At 44.1% G+C, this 19,140-nt stretch overlaps 1 protein-coding gene across 3 annotated transcripts in view; it reads left to right on the top strand.

The window, feature by feature from the left end:
- Positions 1-19,140, top strand: part of sfi1 (SFI1 centrin binding protein) — a 246,468-nt gene that overhangs the window by 33,477 nt on the left and 193,851 nt on the right. For all 3 annotated transcript variants that reach the window (XM_072243230.1, XM_072243231.1, XM_072243232.1), the window contains exon 6: positions 10,228-10,322. In XM_072243230.1, coding sequence (XP_072099331.1) covers positions 10,228-10,322 — 95 coding nt within the window. The remainder of the gene's footprint in view (positions 1-10,227; positions 10,323-19,140) is intronic.

Consider the following 19,140-nt stretch of genomic DNA (forward strand, 5'->3'; position numbering starts at 1 on the left):
CAGGTGTTGCTATCCCATTTGCAAGCACTGTGTGAAATGTGGTAAATCATTTGGACTGTGGAGGAATCTTGCTTTCCTAGACCTTCGTAGAATCATAGTTTCAGCATGGAAGCAAATGTTTCTTTGGTTGCCTCTTGTTTACATCTGTGTTGGTTACCCTAATAACATTTAATGGCAGTGAATCATCAAATAGTACAGCAATTTGACTTCCTGTACATGCCAACCAAGATGCCCCTATACGTTGATCGCATATGATGCTTTTGGCTCATTTTACTATAAACCTTTCCTATCCATGCACCTGTACAAGTGTCTTTTAAAATATTGTTGTTATATCAGCCTCAACCGCTTCATAAGCTGTATGTATCAAACATTGTATGAATAAGTTGTCTCTTAGATCTGTTAATTTTTTTCCCTTCATCTTACACCAGTGCCCCCTATATTTTGATTCCTTTTCCCTGGGAAACAGACTTATCTATGCCCTCATGGTTAACCTCTGTATGGTTGTCTGACATGATTTCATACAGCTTTGTATGGTCACCTGTCAGTCTCTGCCCTTGAGTCCTGGAAAAATTCTCAGAGATCCTCTTTGCACTCTTTCCAGCTTAATGATGTCTTTCCTATAAACAAGACAACCAAAGCTGTAAACAATATTCGAAGTGCAGCCTCATCAACATCTTGTAGAACTGATACATAATACCCAGCTCCTATAATCAATGCCCTGACTATCAAAGGCTAACGTGCCAAGCACCACCATCACCATTCTCACTCTCTGTGTTGCTACTTTCAGGGAATTCTGTACTTGTTCTGGTCGAATTCTGATCCTGAGCCTCTACCATTCAATGTGAAAGACAAACCCTCGTTTGACTTTCCAAAATGCAAACCTCGCACTTATCTGGATTGAACAGCGTTTGTAATTCCTTAGCTAATTTACCTATCTTACAAAAATCTTGTAATTTTGATAATCTTCTTCACTGTCTATGATGTCACTTAAGGGAATGTAGTTTTATGTACATATACACATGGAAACCATAGAAACCACAGCACAGAAACAAGCCTTTTGGCCCTTCTTGGCTGTGCCGAACCATTTTCTGGCTAGTCTCACTGACCTGCGCACGGACCATATCCCTCCATACACCTCCCATCCATGTATCTGTCCAAATTATTCTTAAATGTTAAAAAAGAACCCGCATTTACCACCTCGTCTGGCAGCTCATTCCATACTCCCACCACTCTCTGTGTGAAGGAGCCCCTCCTAATGTTCCCTTTAAACTTTTCCCCCCTCACCTTTAACCCATGTCTTCTGGTTTTTTTTCTTCCCTTACCTCAGTGGAAAAAGCCTGCTTGCATTCACTCTACCTATACCCATCATAATTTTATACACCTCTATCAAATCTCCCCTCAATCTTCTACGCTCCAGGGAATAAAGTCCTAACCTATTCAACCTTTCTCTGTAACTGAGTTTCTCAAGTCCTGGCAACATCCTTGTAAACCTTCTCTGCACTCTTTCAACCTTATTTATATCTTTCCTGTGTTACGTACCCCGTAACTGGGTTGCCAAACCAGCAGAAATGGACCACTTAGTTGGAGTCTGGATTACTGGAACTAAGAAAGTTTTATTAAAGGAATAAGTAACACATACTCTAATAGTAAGGATATAAATGCAACAGGTTAGCAATGGTAAAACACACATGTACACAGAACTAGGATAATAGGAATCAATCAAGCTCTATCGCAGTCTAGGGGTAAAATGTTCAGTCTCAAGTGATGCAGAGTTCAGTTCAGTTTAGTATAGTTCGCAGTAATCGCTGTTGTGCCGTTGAGGGGGGGGAGGGAGAGAGAGAGAGAGAAAAAATGAGAATGAGAATGAATGATGATATTCAAATCGGATTCAAACAGACCTTTGATATTCCTCGCAGTTAGCTTTCGGGCGAGCCCTTTGTAATGTCTTCTGAGGTCACCGACTGTGACCCCTCCGTTCCAGATACGATCGTTCTTCTGCGGTGAACCCGGCACCCAGGCAAGGGCGGACACACACACCAGGTTCCTGCCGATCGTACCTTTCCACCCTGTGCGTCTATGATCGGTCCTGCGACCAGACCTCCAAAATTTCCACCAACTTGTGGGGGGGGGGGGGCACAACGTACTTCTAGAGTCTCGTTATCTCGTGGTGTCGTGGTGTGTGCTTGCCTTAGCGAACCTGTTCCTTTTATCCCCCTGCTGGGGTATCGCCTGTCCATCAAACTTCAAACATTTCAGGTTCAAAGCAACCGGTCTGACAATACTCGGAACTGTGTCTCTTCGTTAATCTATCTCGTCTCTCTCTTATTAGCATTTTGAATGTTTCCCCCATTTGTCTCTCTCTTATCTCTCTTATTGGCATCAATCTTCTGATAACTTGGTCTGTTGTCACACCTCTACCCTTCAAAGGATTTTTACCGGGGTAAAAATTATAGGCATGAATACATTATTAGATACACACAAATATACATGGTCATCAGCTATTTGGCTAATACAGAGAACTTTAAGTTGTCAACATCTTGACAGACAGTCAGCAGTCACATTTGCCGTTCCTTTTATATGTGTTATTTTAATAATCCTCTAAGACCAGGCTCCAACTTAGCAAACTTCATAGTGGCCAAAGCCACTAATGAGTTGTGATCAGTGTAACTTCTCAGTGGTTTTCGTCCCGTACACAGATAACAAGGGTCGTCCCACACTCGTATTCTGTTGCAAGAGCTTAGTAAGAGGGTGGGTAATATCCGCAAATTTTTTTTTGCAAAACTTCCGATAGTACTCCACCATCTCCAAGAACGTTCTCAGGGCTCTCTTGTCTGTCGGGGTGGGGACTTCAGAGATAGCCCGCACCTTAGCTTGCATCGAAGCCAGCTGCCCCTGTCCTACCACAAATCCCATATAAGTGACCTTCGCGTGGCCGAATTCACTTTTTGCGAGGTTCACTGTCAGGCTGGCTTCAAACAGCCGTTTAAACAGTGCCACACTGTGCTCTTCCCACGTGTCACTCCAGACCACTACATCGCCAATATACGCTTCTGTGTTCTTTAGCCCTTTTGTCACTGAATTAATCATCCTATAGGGGTGTTGCTCACTAGGCTGACCTCATGTGACGACAACACCACGTCCCGGCTCTTTGCATCGCCTTGGGACATTCGGACATACGTGTGTGTTCCATTTAATTAGCTCTCTTAGCGGGTTGCTTTGTTTGGGGATTAAGGGAGAGACCTTATCAGCAAAGCTGGCCAAAACAATAGACTTCTCCCATCTGGTCGGCACCATACATATCTTTTCAAAATGGGTTTTCCCCTTATCAGGTGGCACACTAGCCTCATTAATTTTCGTGATAACACCGACTAGGTTTGTTCGCCTATCGTGGCAAGCTGTTAGCATATCAAAAGCCTGTAACTGTGTTAACTCACGTCTACAATAGTCAATAACATCCTTCCTCCTGTGTGGCCAGTAGAACTCTTTCATGATTCTACCGACTGTTTTCTTCCCCCCCAAAATGTCCACCGAGGGGTATCTTGTGGGCCAGGTTAAGAATCTCGTCCCCATAAATTTTTGGCACCACCCTCCATTCCACATCTGCGGGCACGGTACTTGGTCTCCATTTCTTCCTTAGCACTCCCTCCTCCACACAATAGCCCACTGGCTCCCTTTTTAGTTCTGCTTCGGAGAGAGCTGTCTCTGCCGAAACCCGCAGCTCCTCGTCTTGCTCCTGCGTCTGTACAAATTCCTTCCTTGCTAATGATAAATCTACTTTAATTTCCATTTCACTACATTGCTCCTCACTTTCTAACCCCTTCTGATACAAGGCTGGTAAAAACGTCTCAACCAAAGCTATATTTACTTCGGCAGCCTTTCTAGACATGCCCCGAGTCACTGCGCAAACGGGATAAACCTGTGAGTCCATGGGCGGGGCCTCAATCCTGGCAGGCTGACTTGTCAGTCTTACTGCTGGGTACACCTCTCCGCTGGTGAGATCATTACCGAGTAAGACCTCCATGTCTTTCATCGGTAGTTTGGGCCTCACCCCGATCGTGACCGGTCCAGAGACCACGTCGCTTTTTAGGTGTATCTGGTGCAAAGGTACTGCTTCAGTCCCTTTTCCAATGCCTTTGATGACCCTGACCTCCCCAGTCTGGGTCTTTGAACTAAAGTCTAACGCACTCTTTAATATCAATGACTGACAAGCTCCAGTGTCTCTCCAGATCCGTACTGGAACTGGGTTTAACTCCTCCTTCACCGACACCAATCCGGCCGAGATAAACCTCTCGCGCCCTTCCTGAGCTTTATCAGACCTCTTATTTCCTAGTGGTTTGTTTACCAGCTCAATACAGCCATTTGGAACCGCCGTTTTTCCTTTCCCCATCTCCTTCTTTGGGGCAAATCACTTGGACGCAAAGTGTCTGACTTTCCCACAATTATAGCATACAACCCCAGGAGACTTCCTACCAAACTGCTCCCGGTATACCTTATCCTTCTCACTAGTCCCCAGCTTACTTTCTGACTTTTCTGGTGGACTCTCCCTGCCGTCCTGACTACCCTTCTGGTAGCCTTTACTCAGGGCAAACTTCGTTTTATGTGTCAACGTGTACTCATCCGCTAACTTAGCAGTTGCGGCTAAAGTGTCTGCCTCTTTCTCATCTAGGTAGGGTCTCTTATCTTCAGGGACATAACCTTTAAACTGCTCACTCAGGATTAGCTGTAGCAGTCTGTCATAATCCCCATTGACCTCTTTCGAGGCGCACCAACGCTCACAATATGTCTGCAGCTCATGGGCAAACTCTAAATACTCACTGCTTCCTCGCATTCCGGAACCTCTGCCGGTATGCCTCTGGGACCAACTCATAAATCCTGAGTATGGCCTCTTTCACCACCTCATACCTCTGGGCATCTTCTGCGGACAAAACCGAGTAAGCTTGTTGGGCTTTTCCTTTAAGTACACTCTGAAGCAAGACAGCCCACTTATCCTCAGCCAGTCCTGACTTGCAGCAACTTTTTCAAAATAGAGGAAGTACCGATCAACATCGGTCTCATCAAATGGGGGAACCAGCCTAACCTCCTGGGTTGCCCTGTACACTCCACCTTGGTTCGGCATGGGCCCCTGCGCTGCCGTCATCCTTAACCTCTCCAGCTCAAATTCCCTTTCCCTCTGTTTCTCCAACTGCCTCTCTTCTCGCTCCAACTGCCTCTCTCTCTCTTGCCATTCTAACTGTTTCTCTCTCTCTTGCCGTTCTAACTGTTTCTCTTCGTGTTCTAGCTGCCTTACCTGGAACTCGTGCTCGAGTCTCAATTTTTCAATCTGCACCTGTACTGTGTCTCCACCAGGTTTTCCAATAGATATCATCTCCAACTCCCCTTGGAGAAACACACCTTTAGACACATAATGCTCTATCATAGCTGTGTGCATCTCCTCTCTCCTCATTATCGACTTTCCCTTAAAAAGATTCAGCCATTTGGCCACAGCTGCCAATTCTGCTTTCCTGGCATCCTCTAATGCCTCCAAGGTCGGCACCTTTAGAAATTCCTCAATCTCCATTTCTGCTGTTTGCCGTTTCTTTCTTTCGGGAATTTTAACCCAATCAATTTACCCCGTCCCAAATTTAGCGTTCAAAATCCCGGACGAGAACCCCACTTATGTTACGTACCCCGTAACTGGGTTGCCAAACCAGCAGAAATGAACCACTTAGTTGGAGTCTGGATTACTGGAACTAAGAAAGTTTTATTAAAGAAATAAGTAACACAGTACTCTAATAGTAAGGATATAAATGCAACAGGTTAGCAATGGTAAAACACACATGTACACAGGACTAGGATAATAGGAATCAATCAAGCTCTATCGCAGTCCAGGGGTAAAATGTTCAGTCTCAAGTGATGCAGAGTTCAGTTCAGTTTAGTATAGTTCGCAGTAATCGCTGTTGTGCTGTCGGGGGGAGAGAGAGAGAGAGCGTGAATGATGATATTCAAATCGGATTCATACAGAGCTTTGATATTCCTCGCAGTTAGCTATTGGGTGAGCCCTTTGTAATGTCTTCTGAGGTCACCGACTGTGACCCCTCCGTTCCGGATACGATCGTTCTTCTGCGGTGAACCCAGCACCCAAGCAAAGGCGGACACACACACCAGGTTCCCGCCGATCGTACCTTTCCACCCTGTGCGTCTATGGTCGGTCCTGCGACCAGACCGCCAAAATTTCCACCAACTTGTGGGGGGGGGGGCACAACGCACTTCCAGGGTCTCGTTATCTCGTGGTGTCGTGGTGTGTGCTTGCCTTAGCGAACCCGTTCCTTTTATTCCCCTGCTGGGGTATCGCCAGTCCATCAAACTTCAAACAGTTCAGGTTCAAAGCAACCGGTCTGACATTACTCGGAACTGTGTCTCTTTTCGTTAATCTCTCTCGTCTCTCTCTCTCATTAGCATTTTGAATGTTTCCCCCATTTGTCTCTCTCTTATCTCTCTTATCGGCATCAATCTTCTGATAACTTGGTCTGTTGTCACACCTGTAATTTGGTGACCAAAACTGAACACCATACTCCAGATTCGGCCTCACCAATGCCTTATACAACCTCATCATAACATTCCAGCTCTTATACTCAATACTCTGATTAATAAAGGCCAATGTACCAAAAGCTCTCTTTACAACCCTATCCACCTGTGACGCCACTTTTAGGGAATTTTGTATTTGTATTCCCGGATCCCTCTGTTCTACTGCACTCCTCAGTGCCTTACCATTAACCCTGTATGTTCTACCTTGGTTTGTCCTTCCAACGTGCAATACCTCACACTTGTCTGTATTAAACTCCATCTGCCATTCTTCAGCCCATTTTTCCAGCTGGTCCAAGTCCCTCTGCAGGCTCTGAAAACCTTCCTCACTGTCTACTATACCTCCAATCTTTGTATCATCAGCAAATTTGCTGATCCAATTTACTGCATTATCATCCAGATCATTGATACAGATGACAAATAACAATGGACCCAGCACTGATCCCTGTGGCACACCACTAGTCACAGGCCTCCACTCGGAGAAGCAATTCTCTGCTACTACTCTTTGGCTTCTTCCATTGAGCCAATGTCTAATCCAATTTACCACCTCTCCATGTATACCTAGCAACTGAAGTTTCCTAACTAACCTCTCATGCGGGACCTTGTCAAAGGCCTTACTGAAGTCCATGTAGACAATATCCACTGCCTTCCCTTTATCCACTTTCCTGGTAACCTCCTCGTAAAACTCCAATAGGTTGGTCAAACATGACCTACCACGCACAAAGCCATGTTGACTCTCCCTAATAAGTCCCTGTCTATCCAAATGCTTGTAGATTCTGTCTCTTAGTACTCCCTCCAATAACTTACCTACTACTGACGTTAAACTTACTGGCCTATAATTTCCGGGATTACTTTTCGATTCTTTTTTAAACAACAGAACAACATGAGCCACTCTCCAATCCTCCGGCACCTCACCTGTAGACAGTGACATTTTAAATATTTCTGCCAGGGCCCCTGCAATTTCAACACTGGTCTCCTTCAAGGTCCGAGGGAACACCCTGTTAGGTCCCGGGGATTTATCCACTTTAATTTTCCTCAAGACAGGAAAGACCACCTCCTTTTCGATCTGTACCGTTTCTATGATCTCACTACTTGTTTCCCTTAATTCCATAGACTTCATGCCAGTTTCCTTAGTAAATACAGACGCAAAAAACCTATTTAAGATCTCCTCCATTTCCTTTGGTTCCGCACATAGCCGACCACTCTGATCTTCAAGAGGACCAATTTTATCCCTTACTATCCTTTTGCTCTTAATATACCTGTAAAAGCTCTGTTGCACTGTTGTTTAAAAAAAACCTACTTATAAAGATGATTAGTGAGGCACAGAGAGATCTGTATTTACTGACGAGCCCTTTACTGTTTAAACTAAGAAGTATGTGAATTCATACACTAAATACCTTGTGTGCACACTTGCTAAGTATCCCTGACTCTCCTGAATAGTCAAAGGATAGCAAAGGTATTACCTGGGCAAAGGAGTTTACGCTGGCCAGGTGTTCCTCATTGTTCCGATTCACTCATCATGTGTTTCATGCAGGGTTACTTACGCTTGTATCTGCGATGGTTATTCTTCAAAGTTACCGCACATAAAGCATCCACTTTTATATCGATTCCTTATCAATTCAAATATTGTATTCCAGTGTCATTGGCCACAAGTTATGTGCTTTCCTTTAACACCTTGTTATTGGCTCTGCACCAAGCCAGCATCAATTTATTGCCCTCTTCCCATCAAATGACAGTCGATAATTTATGGCTCTTTGTTCTCAATCAGCAATGAGCTCGAATCACTTCAGACAGGCATCAATCCCAACATTCACAAACTTGCGTGTTATAGCCAACCAAACAACATCTCACAAATAACTTCTTATTTGGGAAATGATCTCCAGTCCAGCAGATTACCTGAAGTATTGTCTTCTTTAAAACATTGATCAAAATGGCAGCCTCCATCCCCAAGCTTGCAGCAAGAACAAAGGCAATTAGTCTGTCTGCTTCCACTGTCCTTGATTCATTAGAATTCACTGATTGGTAGATTGTCATTCTTTCTGGCCAACAGCACTTTCCAGTAGCATTTGCCTGACTGTTGGTCAGTTGTCCTATCTTAAGCTCTTTGTCTATTATTGAGATCACCAGAGCAGCCCTCTCCTGGTTTAACAGGGATGTAGGATTGAATGTGTTCCCTGGCAATTTCCAAAGAATTTAAAAGAGGAGCAATGATGACGGGAAAACTGTTATATATTTGACTGCCTTTTGGGCCAAGGTCTAAGGACCAAGTTAGCCTGCCAATTCGAAAACCAAAGTTCCAAGTAAATTTACTATCAAACTAAACACATATATGTCACCATGTAAACCCTTGAGATTCATTTTCTTGTGGGTATTCTCAGTAAATACAATTAAAACCCAAAAAACACACAAGCAATGGAATAATCAAAAATAAATAAGAAATAATCATCGAGAACATGAGATGAAGAGGGCATGAAAGTGAGTCCGTAGGTTGTGGGAATAGTTTGCTCTTGAGGTGAGTGAAGTTATCCCCTCTAGCTCAAAAGCCTGATGGTTGAAGGGTAATAACTGCTCCTGAACCTGGTGGTGTGGGTCCTGAGGCTCCTGTACCACCTCTCTGAGGCAGCAGCGAGAAGAGAGCATGGATTGGATTGTGGGGTCTCTGATGATGGATACTGGTTTCCTGCAACAACGTTCCATGTAGATGTGCTCAATAGTTGGGAGGACTTCACCGTAATGGACTGGGGTGTATCCACTACTTTTTGTAGGCTTTTCTATTTGAAGTTGTTTTCGTACAGGCCATGCAGCAACCATTCAATGTATTCTGACCACATATCTATAGAAGTTTGTCAAAGTTTTAGGTGACGTGCTGAATCTTCGCAAACTTAAAAAAAAAAGTACAGGTGCTGCCATGCTTTCTTCATAATGGCACCTAGGTGCAGGACCCAAGCCAGATCCTCTGAAATGGTAACATCAAGGAATTTAAAGGTACTGACCCACTCCACCTCTGATCTCTCAACGAGGTCTGGCTCATGGGCCTCTGGTTTCCTTCTCTTGAAGTCACTTGGTCTTGCTGACATTGAGTGAGAGATTATTGTTGTGGCACCACTCAACCAGATTTTCAGTGCTACATGATGATTTGTCACCACCTTTGATTTGGCCTACAACAGTGGTGTTGTCAGCAAACTTAAATATGGCATTGGAGTTACTCTTTGACTCATAATTATAAGTATAAAGCAAGAAAAGAGGGCTAAGCCCACAGCCTTGAGGTGTACTTGTGCTGATGGAGGTTGTGGAGGAGATGTTGCTACCATTCTGAACTGACTGGGGTCGGCAAGTTATGAAATCGAGGATCCAGTTGCACAAGGAGGTATTAGGTCTAGGTCTTGGAGCTTGTTGATTAGTTTTAAGGGGATGATAGTATTGAATGCCAAGCTGTAGTCATTGAAATGGTATCTGCCGTTGACCTGTTGTGATGGTAGGCAAATTGGAGCAGATCCAAGTCATTCCTCAGGCAGGAGTTGATATGTTATATCACCAACCTCAAAGCACTTCATCACAGTGGATGTGAGTGCTACTGGATTCCTACCCCTTGTCCCCCAATGTAGAACACTTGTGATTGACAGTCTCTCACCTTTCTGTAATCTGTTTCTTTTCTGTCAATGACAGGTACTACATTTATAATCAGGCATGGAAAACCTGGCAGATGTACATTCTTCAAAAAAAGAAGAAGAAATCAAAATACAGGATCGCTGCTTCACATGGTATGAGGTGGAAATTGCTGACTGAACCTTTTTCAGAGCCAAAGTAATGTTAAGGTTATTTCAAATGGAGTTTGAATGACATTTCAATTTATAAATACAAAAGCAAAAATACTGTGGTTTCTGGTACCCTGAAATAAAAACAGAAAATTTGGGAAATACTCAGCAAGTAAACAATAGCTTGAGACAAGAACAGCACTTTCTGATTTAAAAAAAATGTTTCTTTGCTTTTCAGGCAACTCATAAATCTTGTATTTTAATAGAATAATATACTATAATATTCTCTCAAAATGGTGAATCTCTTGTCTGACACTAATTTTTACATGACAAGTATGTCAACTATGTGTTAGAAGCTGATATCCACGATGCCCTGTTTTATGGTTTGCTGAGCAAAATCAGGATTTGGCTGCTTGCTTCAATTTTGAAATATACTGAGTGGCATGAAAGTAGATGTATTAATGGGAAATAACAAATAAACATATTGCAGGAGGTTGAAGTTCTTCATTTAATTCTCAGTTATTCATTTAAGAGTTCTTTGATTTCTGTTGGTCAACCACTTTCAGTTTTGGTAAAGAGAGTGGATTGCAGATGTTAAGAAAAATCAGGGAAAGCAGAAACACACAAAATAGAAGAGACAATGGGAAGATCTTGGAAATAGTGTCAAAAACAAAGGACGTATAATGTTAAAATAAAAATGGGAAGTTGAAACAAATTATTACTGGGAGGTGATTCTTTAACATTCAAAGTACATTTTATTATCAAAGTAATACGTGGAATATAGAATAGTACAGCACAGTACAGGCCCTTCAGCCCACATTGTTGTGCTGACCCTCAAACCCTGCCTCCCATATAACCCCCCACCTTAAATTCCTCCATATACCTGTCTAGTAGTCTCTTAAATTTCACTAGTGTATCTGCCTCCACCACTGACTCAGGCAGTGTATTCCATGCACCAACCACTCTCTAAATAAAAAAAACCTCTCTAATATCCCCCTTGAACTTCCCACCCCTTACCTTAAAGCCATGTCTTCTTGTTGAGCAGTGGTGCCCTGGGGAAGAGGCATTGACTATCCACTCTATCTATTCCTCTTAATATCTTGTATACCTCTATCATGTCTCCTCTCATCCTCCTTCTCTCCATAGAGTAAAGCCTAAGCTACTTAATCTCTGATCATAATGCACACACTCTAAACCAGGCAGCATCCTGGTAAATCTCCTCTGTACCCTTTCCAATGCTTCCACATCCTTCCTATAGTGAGGTGACCAGAACTGGACACAGTACTCCAAGTGTGGCCTAACCAGAGTTTTATAGAGCTGCATTATTACCTTGCGACTCTTAAACTCTATCCCTCAATTTATGAAAGCTAACACCCCATTAGCTTTCTTAACTACCCTATCTATCTGTGTGGCAACTTTCAGGGATCTGTGGACATGTACCCCCAGATCCCTCTCCTCCTCCGCATTACCAAGTATCCTGCCATTTTCTTTGTACTCTGCCTTGGAGTTTGTCCTTCCAAAGTGTACCACTTCGCACTTCTCCGGGCTGAACTCCACCTACCACTTCTGCAACCTATCAATGTCTCTCTGCAATCTTCGTCAATCCCCTACACTATCTACAACACCACCAACCTTTGTGTCGTGTGCAAACTTGCCAACCCACCCTTCTACCCTCACATCCAGGTGGTTAATAAAAATCACGAAAAGTAGAGGTCCCAGAACCGATCCTTGTGGGACACCACCAGTCACAACCCTCCAATCCGAATGTACTCCCTCCACCACGACCCTCTGCTTTCTGCAGGCAAGCCAATTCTGAATCCACCTGGCCAAACCTCCCATGCTTTCTGACTTTCTGAATAAGCCTACCTTGTGGAACCTTGTCAAATGCCTTACTAAAATCCATATAGGTCACATCCACTGTACTACCCTCATCTATATGCCTGGTCACCGTCTCAAAGAACTCTATCAGGCTAGTTAGACACGATCTGCCCTTCACAAAGCCATGCTGACTGTCCCTGATCAGACCATGATTCTCTAAATGCCCATAGAACCTATCTCTAAGAATCTTTTCCAACAGCTTTCCCGCCACAGATATAAAGCTCACTGGTCTATAATTACCCGGACTATTACTACTACCTTTTTCGAACAAAGGGACAACATTTGCCTCCCTCCAATCATCCGGTACCATTCACGTAGACAACGAGGACATAAAGATCCCAGCCAGAGGCTCAGCAATCTCTTCCCTTGCCTCGTGGAGCAGCCTGGGGAATATTCTGTCAGGCCCCGGGGACTTATCCGTTGTAATGTATTTTAATAACTCCAACACCTCTCCCTTAATGTCAACATGCTCCAGAACATCAACCTCGCTCATATTGTCCTCACCGTCATCAAGTTCCTTCTCATTGGTGAATACCGAAGAGAACTATTCATTTGAGGACCTTGCTCACTTCCACAGCCTCCAGGCACATCTTCCCACCTTTATCTCTAATCGGTCCTACCTTCACTCCTGTCATCCTTTTGTTCTCCACATAATTGAAGAATGCCTTGGGGTTTTCCTTTACCCTACTTGCCAAGGCCTTCTCATGCCCCCATCTTGCTCTTCTCAGCCCCTACTTAAGCTCCTTTTTCACTCCCCTATATTCCTCAATAGACCCATCTGATCCTTGCTTCCTAAACCTCATGTATGCTGCCTTCTTCCACCTGACTAGATTTTCCACCTCACTTGTCACCCATGGTTCCTTCACCCTACCATTCTTTATCTTCCTCACCGGGACAAATTTATCCCTAACATCCTGCAAGAGATCTCTAAACATCGACCACATGCCCATAGTACATTTCCCTGCAAAAATCATCCCAATTCACACCTGCAAGTTCTAGCCTTATAGCCTCATAATTTGCCCTTTCCCAATTAAAAATTTTCCTGTCCTTTCTGATTCTGTCCTTTTCCATGATAATGCTAAAGGCCAGGGAGTGGTGGTCACTGTCCCCCAGATGCTCACCCACTGAAAGATCTGTGACCTGACCTGGTTTGTTACCTAATACTAGATCTAGTATGGCATTCCCCCTAATACGTTTTATAATTTTCTGTTAAAATAATGGTGAAACTAATGTACACTAGAACGTAGCTGAACGTAGAACACTACCACAGAATGCAAACCCTTCAGTCCACAATGTTGTTTCGACCTTATAACCCACTCTAAGATCAATTTGACCCTTCCCTCCATGTGTCCCTCTGTTATTCTATCATCATAAGTGACCTTATTTTGACTGTGCCTCTTGGCTCTGTTTACAGCTTCAGTAAGATTAGCTGCCAATAACAACCCATCACCATCCTCTTCCAAATGATGCTAATCAGTGTCAGATATTTTCTTTTAATCTTTCTTCTTTCACAAAGATGACCTCTGTTGACAATAAGTACTCCTGTTTGAGTACTTTTGGGGGGGGGCAGCCTACCTGGGGGAAGTGACTGTGACTGTGCCTCTGGCACAGAGTCTGGCCCCTGTGGCTCAGAAGGGTAGGGAAAGGAAGAGGAAGGCAATAGTGATAGGGGACTCTATAGTTAGGGCGTCAGACAGGTGATTCTGTGGACACAGGAAAGAAACTCGGATGGCGTTCAGAGCGCATCCAAAATATCCTGCAGTGGGAGGGAGAACAGCCAGAGGTCGTGGTACATATTGGTACCAATGACATAGGTAGGAAAAGGGAAGGGGTCCTGAAAAATAGCGTACAGGAAGTTAGGAAGGAAGTTGAGAAGCAGGACCGCAAAGGTAGTAATCTCGGGATTACTGCCTGTGCCACGTGACAGTGAGAATAAGAATAGAATGAGATAGAGGATAAATGTGTGGCTGAGGGATTGGAGCAGGGGGCAGGGATTCAGATTTCTGGATCATTGGGACCTCTTTTGTGCAGGTGTGACCTGTACAAAAAGGACGGGTTGCACTTGAATCCCAGGGGACCAATATCCTGGCGGGGAGGTTTGCTAAGGCTACTGGGGAGAGTTTAAACTAGAATTGTTGGGGGTGGGAACTGAACTGAAGAGACTGGAGAAGAGGCGGTTGGCTCACAAATAGATAAAGCTTGTAGACAGTGCGAGGGGGAGAATAGGCAGGTGATAGAGAAGGGGCGCGCTCAGACTGAAGGTTTGAGATGCGTCTATTTTAATGCAAGGAGTGTTGTGAACAAAGCGGATGAGCTTAGAGCGTAGATCAGTACTTGGAGATATGATGTGGTGGCCATTACAGAGACTTGGGTGGTTCAGGGACAGGAATGGTTACTTCAAGTGCCGGGTTTTAGATGTTTCAGAAAGGACCGGGAGGGAGGCAAAAGAGGTGGGGGTGTGGCACTGTTGAACAGAGATAGTGTCACAGCTGCAGAAAAGGTGGACGCCATGGAGGGATTGTCTATGGAGTCTCTGTGGGTGGAGGTGAGGAGCAGGAAGGGGTCAATAACTATCTCATAACTCTCATAACTACCTCAACTATACCTCTTCCCACCCTGCCACATGCAAAAATGCCATTCCCTATTCCCAGTTCCTCCGTCTCCGCCACATCTGCTCCGAGGATGAGGTTTTCCGTTCCAGGACATCTCAAATGTCCTCTTTCTTTAAGGATCGTGGTTTCCCTTCTACCGTCATCAATGATGCCCTCACCCGCATCTCCTCCATTTCCCGCACTCCGGCACTCACCCCATCCTCCTGCCACCACAACAGGGACAGAGTTCCCCTTGTCCTCACCTATCACCCCACCAGCCTCTGGATCCAGCATGTTATCCTCTGCAACTTCCGCCACCTTCAACAGGACCCCACCACTAAGCACATCTTTCCCTCTCCACCCCCTCTGCTTTCTGCAGGGATCAGTCCCTTCGCGACTCCCTGGTCCACATGTCCTTCTCCATGGATCTCCCACCTGGCACTTATCCCTGTAAGCGCAAGTGCTACACTTGTCCCTACACCTCCTCTCTTGCCACCATTCAGTGCCCTAAACAGTCCTTCCAAGTGAGGCAACACTTCACTTGTGAGTCTGTTGGGGTCATCTATTGCATCCGGTGCTCCCGGTGCGGCCTCCTCTGCATTGGTGAGACCCGACGCAGATTGGGGGACCTCTTCGTCGAGCACCTCCGCTCCGTCCGCCAAAACAGACAGGATCTCCCAGTATCCACCCACTTCAACTCTGCTTCTCACTCCCATTCAGCTATGTCCATACATGGCCTCCTGTACTGCCATGATGAGGGTAAACTCAGGTTGGAGGACCAACACCTCATATACCGTCTAGGTGGTCTCCAGCCCCTTGGTATGAGCATAGAATTCTCCAACTTCTGTTAATTCCCTCCCCCTCCCTTCTCTTATCCCTATTTCACTCTGCCCCCTCCCCCAGCTGCCTATCACCTCCCTCATGGTTCCGCCTCCTTCTACTACCCATTGTGTTTTCCCCTAATCCTTTTTCACCTTTCCTGCCTATCACCTCCCTGCCTCCCTTCCCCCACCCTTTTATCTTTCCCCTTACTGGTTTTTCACCTGGAACCTACCAGCCTTCTCCTTCCCACCCTCCCCCCACCTTGGTTACAGGGCCTCTGCCCCTTCCCTCTACAGTCCTGACGAAGGGTTCCGGCCCAAAACGTCGACCGATCTTTTCCACAGATGCTGCCTGACCTGCTGAGTTCCTCCAGCATGTTGTGAGTGTTAGTTTACTGGGTGTTTTTTATTGGCCGCCCAATAGTAACAGGGATATCGAGGAGCAGATAGGGAAACAGATCCTAGAAATGTGTAATAATAACAGAGTTGTCGTGATGGGAGATTTTAATTTCCCAAATATTGATTGGCATCTCCCAAGAGCAAGGGGTTCAGATGGGGTGGAGTTTGTTAGGTGTGTTCAGGAAGGCTTCTGGACACAATATGTAGATAAGCCTACAAGAGGAGAGACTGTACTTGATTTGGTATTGGGAAATCAACCTGGTCAGGTGTCAGATCTCTCAGTGGGAGAGCATTTTGGAGATAGTGATCATAATTCTATCTCATTTATCATAGCATTGGAGAGAGATAAGAACAGATCAGTTAAAAAAAAGTGTTTTTTTTTAAGGGGAATTATGAGGCTATCAGGCAGGAAATTGGAAGCTTAAATTGGGAACAAATGTTCTCAGGAAAAAGTACGGAAGAAATGTGGCAAATGTTCAGGGGATATTTGTGTGGAGTTCTGCATAGGTAAGTTCCAATGAGACAGGGAAAATTATGGTTGGGTACAGGAACTGTGGTGTACAAAGGCTGTAATAAACCTAGTCAAGAAGAAAAGAAAAGCTTACAAAAGGTTCAGAGAGCTAGGTAATGTTAGAGAACTAGAGGATTATAAGGCTCATAGGAAGGAGTTTAAGATGGAAATTAGGAGAGTCAGAAGGGGCCATGGGAAGGCCTTGGCGGGCAGGATTACAGAAAACCCCAAGGCATTCTACAAGTATGTGAAGAGCAAGAGGATAGGATATGAAAGGATAGGACCTATCAAGTGTGACAGTGGGAAAGTATGTATGGAACTGGAGGAAATAGCAGAGGTACTTAATTAATACTTTACTTCAGTATTCACGATGGAAAAGGATCTTGGTGATTGTAGTGATGACTTGCAGCAGACTGAAAAGCTTGAGCATGTAGATTAGTGGTCACCAACCTTTTTAAGCCCAAGATCCCCTACCTCGACCTCAGTGAAAGGCAAGATCTACCTACTAAATTGTTTAGAGAAAAAAACAGCTCAGATTGTACTTCCAATTTGAGGCCTTTTATTTGGGTGAATTGTATTTGAATTACACAAAATACTTTTGTCAAACTTTCAAATTAATTCAAACAAGAAAACACTGTAACTAGCATATCAAACAGGCCATAGCTGTCTTTCTTTAAGAATATTACAATACTTCACACCTTTAATTCTAAGTTTCATTATTTAGTTTTATTTCAACACGAAAAATAAATGAATACAAATTGACGGTTGCACTCAGTGTGATGACTGGGGCTGAATACTTTCTGCTAGTTCCCTGAAATTTGGCTCATAGCTACAGACAGCCAGTCTGAGACAGTCTGTGAGGTGTAGGGTTGCCAGCTGTCCTGTATTTCCCCTGCTAAGGTAGAACGTTCCTATGAAACCTTTCGTGCCCAAATGCTTTATGCCGAAGAAACAATTACCATTAATTTATAAAAAATTTTGAGCATTCCCAGACCCAAAAAAAACCTACCAAATCATACCAAATAACACATAAAACCTAAAATAACACTAATATATAGTAAAAGCAGGAATGATATGATAAATACACAGCCTATATAAAGTTGAAATAATGAAAATTAACCCAAAACTGATTGGTGGGGTGAAGAGAAGAAATTGGCACGTGCGCGCATGCGCACACAGGTGCCCGTGCAAGGTTTCATGGTCATGGTAGTCTTTCTCGGGATAAACACAAATATCCCGGAATTTGACTGCTACTTTTGTCCGTTATTTGTGAGTGAGAAAGTTGGCAACCCTAGAGAGGTGTCTGTCAGTAAGTCAGGTCCTGTACTTAGATTTAATAATTTTCATCAGTGAAAATACAATTTCACATAGATGTTGACCCGAACTAGGCACTGACTTTTAGTGCTATAAAACCATCGTGCATTGCTCGGCCCCAGCAGTAGTAATTGCCACCAGTTTATGAATGGGGATGTCATTTTCACGGATATATTTTTAAACTCATTGTAAATATCCTCACCTCTCGTTCTCTCCTTTAATTGCAAAAGAGTGAGGAAGTCCTCCTTTGTTGTAAAATCCTGGAAAGCCATTCTGACAAATACAACAAGCTGAGCTGTTTGTATTACATCCAGGAATTCATCGAACTGTAGTGAAAAATATTCACGTCATCTGACGGTGACTCTACCCCCCTTGTCACTGTTGCAGGGCCAAGCGGTGTATTATGTATTGCGGTTGTGATGCCATTTTTGTTTTTAAAGTCATTAAAAACAGTCTCTGCGGTAATGACCATCTTGTGTTCAGCCAAAAGGTGACTTACACGAAATGATGCTTCAATAGCAGCCTTATTTTGAGCAGCGTGTTTTGTGAAAAACGATTGCTGGGCCTTCAACCCCGATTTCAGCTCAACTTTCCAGGCACGAATTGCGCTCTTTGGGGGGTAGGTGTCTTTAAATTCCTGGTGTTTGGTGTTGCAGTGCTGCTCCAGATTCCCTCTTTTATTCAATGCTTGTGTTTGGTGGCACAACATGCATACACACTTGTCTTTCACCAAGGTAAATAGAAATTCCTCTTTCCATTCTGGATGGAATTTGTATGTTTTCGCCTTATTTCGTGGAGCCTCCGCCATGCTATCAGGACATCACGAGCGATTGCCGATTGCGTCGCCTCTGATAAGAGCCGACATTTATGTGCCGGGCAGCACATAATTAATTAGCTTGTTTATTTCGGCTTTTTTTCTTAAAATTGTGCTGTCTGCATCCCGACTACCACTGCACCACTGCCTGCTTCGCGACCCGGAGATTGGGGACACTGCCGTATATTGATGTTTGCGACAGTCAGTACTCTTATCCTTAATCTGATTGGTCACTTTGATGCAGCGCAGGCTATGCTGAAAATGCGGTGCATGGCGGGGGAACTACACATATGCGCACTGGGCAGAAAGAACGGAACTAAACCCCTGCAACCCGGAAACAATCTCTCTTTACAAACAGCTTTTTGGTGAAAATATTGCTATATTACCATTATCCTAATTAGTATTACTTACTTTTATAATGCTCACATTACAACAGTATTTGTGTATTTATTTTTGATTTTTCTTCGGGATCTACTGGGAAAGTCTGAAAGATTGA

The sequence above is a fragment of the Mobula birostris genome, chromosome 25 (genome assembly GCF_030028105.1).
Source record: "Mobula birostris isolate sMobBir1 chromosome 25, sMobBir1.hap1, whole genome shotgun sequence".
Taxonomy (NCBI): Eukaryota; Metazoa; Chordata; class Chondrichthyes; order Myliobatiformes; family Myliobatidae; genus Mobula; species Mobula birostris.